Genomic DNA, 11,040 nt, shown 5'->3' with positions numbered 1-11,040 from the left:
GGTGTGTGATACAAGATTGAATCTATTTTCCAAATGAAGTAGTAACAGCTGTGTCGTTTTAAACATACACAATACTTAGCCAGACTTGTTTTACTTAAGAGTGGAGAACTATGCCAGGGACAAGGTCAACACAAAGAAACAACAAAAAGTAGCAAGAAAGAGAAACAGTTAAGTGCGACTCCGTGGGTTCCTGCAGTTCTTCCCACAGCCCCACCTGGGTCCTTGCGGTGCATGCGGCAAGGACCGGTGGCCAGGCGCAGAGACAGAGGCAGAGCAAATTCATCAGGCCACTGCTCCAGCTGACACGCTGCGGCGTCAAAGTAGCTTCATCTGAACTCTTAACAGGACAGACAAAAATCAACCCTTCCATAGGCTGAAAACAAACAATAGAAACAAACAAAAACTACATTGTGTCTTTTCCCCAAATGAAAGTTCACATGAAAAGTACTGTGTGATTCCAAAATTTCCAGAGAAGAAATGGAGTGATTTGAAATGTCAGACCCCATTATTTTGTAAAGAAAGAAAAGTACACCTCAAAATATTCTAATTCCACATGTGAACAACAAAATACTGTCTGCCTCCCAGCACCTGCCATGGCAGATCACTGAGGGCGATGTGGGTGGCGGATCCAGCCTCTGTCCCTCCGAGGCCAGTCCTGGTGCCGGTCTCAGGGGAAGGAACTGGGGTTTTACCATCATCTCAAAGCAGAGCCCTCGAAAGTGGCAGGTCGGGGGTGCCCGGCAGGGAAGGAGACCACGGCTGCTGGAACAAGGTTTGTTGTGTGTGGTTTTTTCAAGTGTGATTTGTTTTTTAATTAAGGAGTTTTAAGGCCACCTGGGTTTTGCGTGTTCAGTGCTGAGAGGTGAAGTCCAACCACAGGGCCCCCCGCCAGGTGAGACTGTGCTCCGTGTGTCACTTGAGAGCAAATGTCTCCTTTTGGCACCACAACGTTGGTATTTCTAAAAAAGAAGAGGAGTCTCCCAGGGTCTAGTTTTGGATGCCCTTTCCCCTTGCGGCGGCAGTGGGTGGTGTATCCACCTTCACGGCGATGACAACACTCTCACCGTCCTCCATTTTGATCCGCTTCAGTTCTGGTTGCTCTGCCTGGCTGCCATTCTGACGCTTCGTGGGCAGGGAGGCTGACGCTGAGGCGTGGGTCGCCAACATGTGCAAAGGGCTTGCAGCTGCTACAAAGAGACAAATGTGTCAGAACCCCACACTCCCAGGGGAGCTCCTGCCACCTGGTCATGGTCAGCCCCAGAGCTCAGACTTGCCACCCCCCCCCAGGGCAAGCTCCCTAGAGGTGGGGTGCAGGGGTGGAGGGGCCTCCTGCCACAAGACCCCATTGGGAGCAGCTCTGTCGGAAAGTTGTTACACCCCAGGTGAGCTCTGTGGCCCACAGTGGAGAAGAGCCTGACCAGACCTCTGGGACTCAACTATCCTCAGCAAATCAGTTACATGGGCAGTCACATGCCTGTCCTCCCTTCTCAATTTGGGCTTGTCTTATTTCCACCACACTTCCAGCCTGGTCTCCCATGAGGACCCCACCCCCCTGGGCACAGCACTGTGGTGCAGAATGGGCACACAGGACAGACACCTCTTTGTGCATCAGCATCCAACTGGGTCCCTGCCCTGAGTTGGTCTGCATAGCTCACCCACACACAGCCTGAGGTCCCAGGCACAAGGAGTGCGCTGGGAAGGGTGCTGAGTATGTGGACAGAGGAACATGCTCAGTCTTTCAGCTCCACTGTGCTCCAGCTCTAACTGACCACGGAGGGAAGACATGGCCCCAGGCAGGCCTCTTCCCTCTTTTGGACTGTCATTCATGCGTGCCTCTGAGGAGGCATCCACTGAAATAGCCATGACCCAGAGCAGAGTGTGGACGCCAAGCACAAACCACAAACACAGTGACAACGCACCTGTGGGCCCATACCCCCCCATGTCTGGTACTTCCTGCCTGGGACTCCCCGCACAGGGGGAAAGGATCTCGCAGCCCCTGACACCAGGAGTGCACCCTTCTGGTAACTTCAACTAAGAGTCAAGCACACCCAGGCCATCACTCACTGTCAGCAGCAGGTCATGTGGCAGGGATGGAGGCCAAAAGCTACAATGGGTGCAAAATTAGAAGAGACGATTCTACACTTCAGGAGATAACCAACTCTGCCCCTGGGCTCCCTCCCCAGCCCTGGGGATTGGGGCCCCCACCAAGCTCAGTGCACCCTCTGGCCAGAGAGCAGACCCTGGAAGTGTCCCACCCAGAGGACCCACCCAAGAGAGCTTCACAGGCTAAGGCAGCCAATGGCCTGACAGGGTGCCTTATCCACAAAGACAGACAGACCCACACAGCAAGAGCCCAAGCTACACCAAGGAAGGGCAATGCGGAGGAGAGCTGTAGCTGCACCAGGACATAAGTGTGGTCATCCCAGTGAACGATGACATAAAAACCCAGAGGAAGGAAAGGAAAAGAAACTCTGGACACCATTCCATTGACCCCAGGTCTATTTCCTCAGCCTGTTGTCAGGGAGGAAGGGGGCTAGGACACAGCTGGGAGATAGGCACAGGCAAGGGGTTGGCAGACAGGCTTCTCGGGGAGCAACAGCTTGACAAACCTAAAGGAGGAGTGTGCTGAGCCAGATGGAGTACTCAAGAAGGCAGAGAAGGGAATGGCCAGAGCTGGCCACGACAGTCAATGTCTGTCCTGCCACATGGGAGTCCTTCATCTGTCAGCAGGGGATGGAGTGGGAGAGACAATGGGGACATGCTGAGAAAGAACCCCTGCAGGATCAGTGGGTTCTGTGTGGTCAACCATCATGGACAGCTGGTCAAGCCAGTGAGACACACTAGGCATGGGGAGGAGCTGCTCTCAGACCACTATTTCATGTGCCCAGGGAACACCTGGAGTCAGGGAAACCATCTGAAGAGTGACAGGCTCTGCAGGACCAAAAACTGGCCCTGATATGTGATAGTGGACCTGAGGGGCAGATGGAGGGCAGAGAGGCTCAACTCCGGCTCAGAGCCAGCATAAAAGGGCTGGGACGCACATGGAGTACAATCTGGACGCTGCTACTGTCCTGAGGCTACAGAATGAGTCAGTCCTGGTAGGCCTTGTTGAACTCAGAAATGGGTTTGACAAGCAGACTACAGAAGAGCTTTTTTAAGATGAAGAGTTGATATCAAAGCCCTATGACTCAAGGGATGTGAACTTTCATATGCTGCTTAAGCAGACACGGTGGGCGTTGGGGGTGGGGGAATGCAAGGATTCCCTCCACTGAGGTGGTGCTCGAAGCAGAGTAAGTAGATGAGGGAGGATATGCAAGAATGAAACTTAAGTGGAATCACGGCACACACTGTCCAACACTGTTTCCAAGTCTTCCCATTCGTCTCTAGTTCAATGCCATCCCAGTCAAAATCCCGGAAGGCTCACATGTAGAAACTGACAAGCAGTTTCTAAAATCCACATGGAAGTGCAAAGGACCTAGAACGGCTAAAACAATTCTGATAAATGCCAAAACTGGAAACTCACACTCCACCACTGAGAGGTCTGACAGAGGGCCATGGTAAACAAGAGTGTAATGTGCCTCATGGCAGAAACCCCAATGGATGGCAGGGAGGGCACCCAGAGGCAGACACAGCTCACACTGATGGGGGGCACAAGTCATGGAGAAAGGTAATCACCAAATGCCTCTGGGATAGGTGGGGGTCCTTAGGGAAAGAAATGAATTAACCCTACCTTTCACCTGGCGTAAAATTTAACTGAAAATGGATGGCAAACCTAAACAGAAGAGCTAAAACTGTGAAACATCAAAAAGAAAAGAAAGGGAAAATCTTGATCTTGGGTTTAACAAAGATCGCTTAAATACCACAGAAAAAGCAGAAACTACAGATAAAAATGGATGAACTGGATATGAAAGTTTAAATACTTTGTTATCCAAAAGACTACTATTATAGTGTCTGCCCTGTTGAAGAAAATGAGGGAGACAGTCCTGGGTTCCATCCACCACAGAAGCCAGCAAGGACTGGTAGAAACATCTTCTTCAAAGCTGCAGAAAACAGTTAAAGGAATACAGTAACAGGGTGGGTACCAAAACCAAGAAAAAGGCAACATAAAAATGGTAGGGTGGGTCAACCAAGATGGAGGCACAAGACCCCACAATCTTTGAACAACTAGCAAAAACAGGCAAAGCAATCTTCCTCAAAACTTCAGAAAACAGTTAAAAGGTTGCAGTAACTGGGAAAAGGCCCAATCAAGAAGATACAGCTTCATAAACTACACAAAAAGCTCCTGGGCACCTTATTGATACCCCACTGCCCGGCTGATCCTGTGCAATGTGGAGCCACCTGTACTCCCACTGTGGCTCTCTGGTGCAGCTCAAGGTGGGAACTGAGTGACCCCTGAGCACCTGCTGGGCTGCCAGTAGATCAGGTGGTGTATGGAAATGTCTCTCAACCTGCCAGGCAGGCAAGGTTAGGGACTAATCCCAGAGTCAACACCTTAAAAAATTAAAATGTATAGTGGGCAACAAAAGATTGTAAGACAAACAAAGGAACAGGATAAAAATTGAGAAGCCATCAAAGAAAAAACAAAACAGACCTTGAACATACCGGACCAAGACTTTAAAACAATGATCCCTCGATATGCCCAAGGAGCTAAAAGAAAACACAGAGAAAGAACTAAAGGACATCGGAAAAACAGTGAAGGAACAAGATGAGAATCTTAAGATATAGAAATTTTAGAAAGAAACAAAATAAATACTGGAATTGAAGACCGAAATAACTAAAATGGAAAATTCCCCTGAGGGTTTAACAGAAGACTGGAGCTGGCAGAAGAATCAGTAAACTTGAAGACAAGACAACTGACGTGATTCAGACTCAAGAGAAAGGAAAAAGAATTTTAAAAAGCAAATAAAAGACTAAAGGACCTGTGTGATATCATCAAGTGTATCAATAAATGGATTGTTGGACTTCAAGAAGAAGAAAGGGGCAGGAAGATTACTCTGAGAAATAACCTTACAATTTAAACAAAAGACATGAGTATGTACATTCAAGAAGTCCAAAGAGCCCCAAAGCAATGAATTCAAAGAAATACAGGCCCAGCCATACAGGAATCAAATGGTTGAACATCAAGGACAAGAAGAAAGTTCCGAAAGCTGAAAGAGGAAAGCAACGTGTTATATACAAGAGAGTTCTAATAACACCACATGCCAATTTCTCAACAGAAACTATGGAAGGTAAGGAGGCAGTGGGGCAAAATATTTAAAGTGCTGAAAGAAGACAACTGACACCAAGAATTTCATAATCAGAGAGACTGTCTTTCAAAAATGAGGAAGAAATTAACACACTGCCAGGGACCTCGTCACCACCAGAACTGCCTCGGCTAACAGGAGTTCTTCAGGCCAAAGGGACATTACAGGAGTCCAAAGAGGCAGAAAGACACGAAGACTCCAGTAAAGAACATAAATGCCAACATTTTCGTATTGCATGTTTTGGTATGTAGCTCCCCTTTCCTACTTCTTACACGTTCTAAAATACAAATGAATATGAAGTATTGATAAATCTATGGTCTGAGATATATAATAGATAAAAGTACAGCAAAAAGGTGGAGGGATGGAGGGTTTGCTAGTTTGAAGCTGTTATGTACCCCAGAAAAGCCTTGTTCTTCTAATCCAATCTTGTGGGAGGCAGCTCTATCATTGGGAAAGTTTTGATTAGGTTGTTTCCATGGAGATGTGACCCACACAATTCAAGGGTCTTCTATGAAAAGAATAAAATGCAGAATACAGAGAGAGGGCTCACAGCCAACACAGAGAGCAGAGAGATGAAACCAAAGCATACATGTCTGGAGATGCTAACCTAAGAGATGAAACCCAGAAATTGCCCGGGAGAGCTGAGAGAATGTTTGAAACCAGAAGCCAGGAGAAAAGGGCAGCAGACACTGCCATGTATATTTCCATGGGAGAGAGAAACCCCAGACGCCACTGTCATTTCTTCAGAGTCAAGGTATCTTTCTCTGGGTGCCTTAATTTGGACATTTTCATGGTCTTAAGACTGTAAATTTGTAATTTAATAAATACCCTTTGAAAAAGCCAATCCACTTTCAGTATATTGTATTTCAGCAGCTTTAGCAAAGTGAAACAGAGGGGTATAAGCGCAGTGTATCTGTATACTACTGAAGTTAATTTGGTATCAAATAAAACATGATTATTACAAATTTAGGACATTAAATTTTAGCAAGAAAATATGAAAAATATATAAAAAAAGAAATGACAAGAGACTTAAAAGGGTAAAATACACAAAAATCAAATAAATATGAAAGTAGGCATTAACAAAAGAATTAAGGGGTAAAAAAGGTATAAAACTCACAAAGACCATATAGCATAATGGCAAAAGAAAGTCTCATATTATCAGTAGTTACTTTGAATGGAAATGCATTAAACTCTCCAGTCAAAAGGCAGAAATTATCATGATGGACAAAAAAGCATGAACCCCACCAATTAACACAACATGCATAAATAAATTATTCCACGAACTACTGCAATGGTACGAATCTTTCACAAAGAGTCTATAATTCCAGGGTATGGGGAAAAAATGATATTGCATGCTCTGGGCAATGTTTACCAGGAAAACATCAACAGCAGTGCAGCAATACCAGGGGTACATAATGGGGAGAGGGGCAAAAGTTGGGGGATGTTTAGATTTTCTATTTGGTGAGGGTATGTTTATCAGGTACCATTCTCTTGGGAACAATGAAATTGTCTAAAATTAAGAGTGCTGACGGACTATTGACTTTGGATATTATACATGAGGCCCAGTAGATGGAAGGTGGCTGAGGGATGAACTGAGTGAGAAGTAAATTGGTGAACGATGGTGTAAACATACGATCGAACATGGTATAGCTACAAATAGGAAGGAATTTGTGAGGCATGTAACAATGTGGGTGAACCTGTGGGACATACGGTGGAGCAAAATGGGCGAGAAACAAAAGAGCAAATATTGTATGATTTCATTTAGCGAATACTTATAAGAAAACTGGGGCCTAGACTGTAAGCTCTTATAGCAGTCACACTTAGTCTGGAGTAGTAATTGTTATTTCTGGATTTTAAGGGGCTGTTTTATATATGTATAACCTTGAAATGAGAGATAAAAATAAGGCAGATTGGGTAGGGGTTAAGGTAATTAGTCAGGGCCCTCTCAGAGAAACAGAATCAATAGGAAATATCTGTAGATATAAAAGTTGTAAAAGTGTCTCGCGTAACCATGGGAACATAGAGTCCAAAATCCACAGGGCAGACTTTGAAGCTGAGGACTTTGATGGAGGGTCTGGATGAACTCCACAGGACAGGCTCGCCAGCTAAAGCTGGAAGAGAGCCTGTCTCTTCTGAATCCTCCTTAAAAGGCGTCCAGTGATTAGATTAAGCATCATTCACTGCAGAAGACACTCCCCTTGGCTGATTACAAATGGAATCAGCTGTGGATGCAACCAACATAATCATGATTTAATTCTATGAAATGTCCTCATCGCAACAGACAAGCCAGCACTTGCCCAACCAGACAAACAGGTATCACCTGGACAAGTTGACACATGAACCTGACCATGACATCCACTCCTTGTCAACTTGGCAGCTGTATACATCACTTTAAACCATACTTAATTTCTAAATAGAGAACAATAAAAGACACATTTTTCCATCACCTAACAATACTCAACTGTCCTGCATACAACCAGAAACACATTAAATTTCCCCAGAATAGGGTGCAAGTCATTGGGTAACATTCATTCTTAAACTTGATATCTTACAACTTAGATAGTATAACACGAACAAAAGAGCATTATAGTCCTCGTTTCTGTAACTGATCACGTGGTTGAAGTTCATATTTATCACTACCTTCTTCCACTACCCGTTCCATGTTCCCTTCACCCTCAGCAAGCACTTCAGCTGGCCATGGTTCTTTGCCTAGTGGGGTGACCCAAACCTTCATTCCTGCAGTTTTCGATTGATTTTAATCACAGGGCATGGTAGTACTAAAAGACACCCTAGGGGATCTCCTACATCATTCCAGGAAAACTCTCCTTTATCTCCACTGTGTAGGTGCAGTCCTATTTCCCCGATAGTCAGGGTCCATCACCCCAGCCAGTAATGTAATTACCTCCTTGGCTTGATAATCCAGGGGCATGAATAGCCCAAAGTGACCAGGTGGCAGTCTTAGATTCCAGTTTAGTGGAATCATTATTGTTTCTCCTGATGGAAGCACTTCCTCTTTTGGAACTAAAACTTGTAGACCAGCAGAGCTCAAGGTCGTAGGGACAGGAAGCAAAAATTTTCCAGTGGATCACTAGGCTATCTGTATACTACTGAAGTTAAGTTGGTTACAAATTTAGGATATTAAATAGCAACTTATCCTTCACCTTAGAAGGGGTATCTCTTCTGTCTATATCATAGATAAAAGGTGCATCAGAACCAAGGTTTTCACAATCACATAGTCACATTATGCAAGTTATAGCTTTATACAATCATCTTCAAGAAACATGATTACTGGAACACAACTCTACATTTTCAAGCACATCCCTCCAGCCTCTCCAATATACCTTAACTAAAAAGGTGATATGTATATAATGCATAAGAATGATCTCCAGGATAACCTCTCAACTCTGTTTGAAATCTCTCAGCCACTTACACTTTATCTCATTTCTCTCTTTCCCCTTCTGATCAAGAAGGTTTTCTCAATCCCTTGATGCTCAAGGAATGCCTGGAGTAGACAATGATGGTGATTAAATATACAAAAAAAAAAAAATTTTGTAGGAGGGAGAACAAATGAATGTCAATAATGCAGGGTGTTGAAAATAGACGGTACATGGGAAAAAGCACAATCAATGTAAGCTAGGGTCTATAGTCAGCAGTAACACTGTAATAAGTTTCCACTGAATGTAACAAAGGCATTATGCCAAGACTGTATATCAACAGGCGAGGGGCATAGGGAAGGGGTATGGATTCTTTGTGAAGAAAAGGAAATTGCTTCTGATAGATTATGGTGTCAAAGACATGTCTATACATTAGGCTGGAGTATGATGTGTGAATAAAACTATTTAAAAATGAATAAAGGGCAGGCCATGGTGACTCAGCAGGCAGATTTCTCACCTGCCATGCCAGAGACCTGGGTTCAATTCCCGGTGCTTGCCAATGTAGAAAAAAAAAAAACAAAAAAAAAAAACAGAGAAACAAGTGCTAGAGAAAATGCAGAAATAGAGATGTACCTATTCACTGTTGGTAGGGAAATGAGAGGTGCAGCCTCTTGGAGGGCAGTGTGGTAGTTACGGGAGGCTAAGGGTGGGGTGGCCATGATCCTGAAACCCCGCCTCTCAGTATATACCTGGAAGAACCGAGTGTCCCCACACGAATGGACATTTGCATTCTAGTGTCTCTGATGGCAGTGTTTCTGATCCACAACAATGGAGGTGGCCTAAGGGTACAACAACTAAGGAATGGAAGGGGGAACTATGGTGTAAACATACAATGGACTACCGAGCATCTGCAAGAAGGAATGAAGTTCTGAGGCAACTAGATGAATGAGCCTTAAGAACTATATGTTGAATGAAATGTCAGGAACAAAAAGACAAATATTATCATGCTTCAGTCATGTGGAATATTATAATATAGAAATTTGGTAAACTAAAGTCGACAGCATGTGTTATCAGGTTGGGGCTTACTGTAAGCTCTTACAGCAATCATACATATTCAAGAGGCGTAACTTAATTCTAACCAGAGTAAAAAATACAAGCATTTTGTTGCTCAGATGTGACTTCAGTCTCTCTAAGCCCAACTCTGCAAGTGAAATCATTGCCCTCCCTCCTACGTGGGACATGACATACAGGAGTGAAAGTCTCCCTGGCAACATGAGAGATGACCCCCAGGGATGAATCCAGACCTGGCACTATGGGATCAACAATTCCCATCCAGACCAAAAGGGGGAAGAGAAGCATAAAGTACCAGTGGCAGAGAGAGTTCAAATAGAATCGAGAGGCTACTCTGGAGGTTGCTCTTATGCAAGCTTCAGTTAACCCGCAACCAGGACCATTCCAGCCAATCCTAAAGAACACTTAGGGCAATATATAACATTCCACATGGGAGCCATGCAACTGGAGTAACTTTCCAGAAACCTACAACCTCCAGATGGGTCCCTGGTCCAGGTAAGTCCTAAAACCTAGCCCAGCCTCTTCAGAATATCAGATAGTTCCATCTCCCTACCTCATATTAGTGACAAATCCTTCCAATATGAAAATTTAGAACATCCATAGCCCAAATACCCCTAAAGAGAGGGATGGAAAGATAAAAGGTGACGGTGGACTTTATACAGAGAAGACAGGATTTAAGAAATGAATATGAATGCTCAATTATTCTAGTGATAGCTCTTTTAGTCTCTAGTATTTTAGAGCAGTAGAAGTAAAAACCTAAAATTGTGGAACTGTAACCCATACCAAACTCTGAAATCAGTTCTACAACTAATTGAGGTACTGTGCTTTGAAATTTATAGCTTTTTGTATATATGTTATTTTTCACAAAAAAAGAAGGAAAAAAAGTCGACTGTAGTAATAAAAAATATTTAAGCCTTCTAGACGCCTATATTCTTGAGGAGCTAGAAGGAAAAATCTGAGAGGACTGTATGGTAGCCCATGACAAACTCTGCGATCTGTCCTGTAACTACTTATTGAAGAGGGTTTTGAAAACTATTGCTTTTTTATTTCTTTGTTTTGTATATATGTAATACTATACAATAAAAAAGTTAAAAAAATAAATAGAAGGATCAAACCTTGAAAGAAAGAAGTCAAATGATCCTTATCACAGATGAAAAGAGCCTATATATAGAAAATCCCAAAGAACCCATAAGAAAGTTACTAATGAATAAATTCAACAATGTTGTAGGATATAGGATAAATGTGTAAGAGTCAGCTGGGTTCCTACATACCAGTAAGGAATACTCTGTAAAGGAAATAAACCAATTCCATTCACAACAGCATGTAAAAAGATAAACTACCCAAGAATAAAT

The 11,040-nt window shown here is 43.8% G+C and overlaps 1 protein-coding gene across 1 annotated transcript in view; it reads right to left on the bottom strand.

Moving 5' to 3' along the window:
- Positions 1 to 75: 75 nt before the first annotated feature.
- The window catches only part of FOXK2 (forkhead box K2), an 81,966-nt gene continuing 71,001 nt past the window's right edge, over positions 76 to 11,040 (bottom strand). Inside the window, exon 9 of the mRNA XM_077166303.1 lies at positions 76 to 1,187. Coding sequence (XP_077022418.1) covers positions 988 to 1,187 — 200 coding nt within the window. The 3' untranslated portion in view covers positions 76 to 987. The remainder of the gene's footprint in view (positions 1,188 to 11,040) is intronic.

The sequence above is a fragment of the Tamandua tetradactyla genome, chromosome 6, assembly GCF_023851605.1.
Source record: "Tamandua tetradactyla isolate mTamTet1 chromosome 6, mTamTet1.pri, whole genome shotgun sequence".
NCBI lineage: Eukaryota > Metazoa > Chordata > Mammalia > Pilosa > Myrmecophagidae > Tamandua > Tamandua tetradactyla.
The sequence above is the reverse complement of the archived record's forward strand: the minus strand, read 5'-3'. Positions and strand labels throughout refer to the sequence as shown.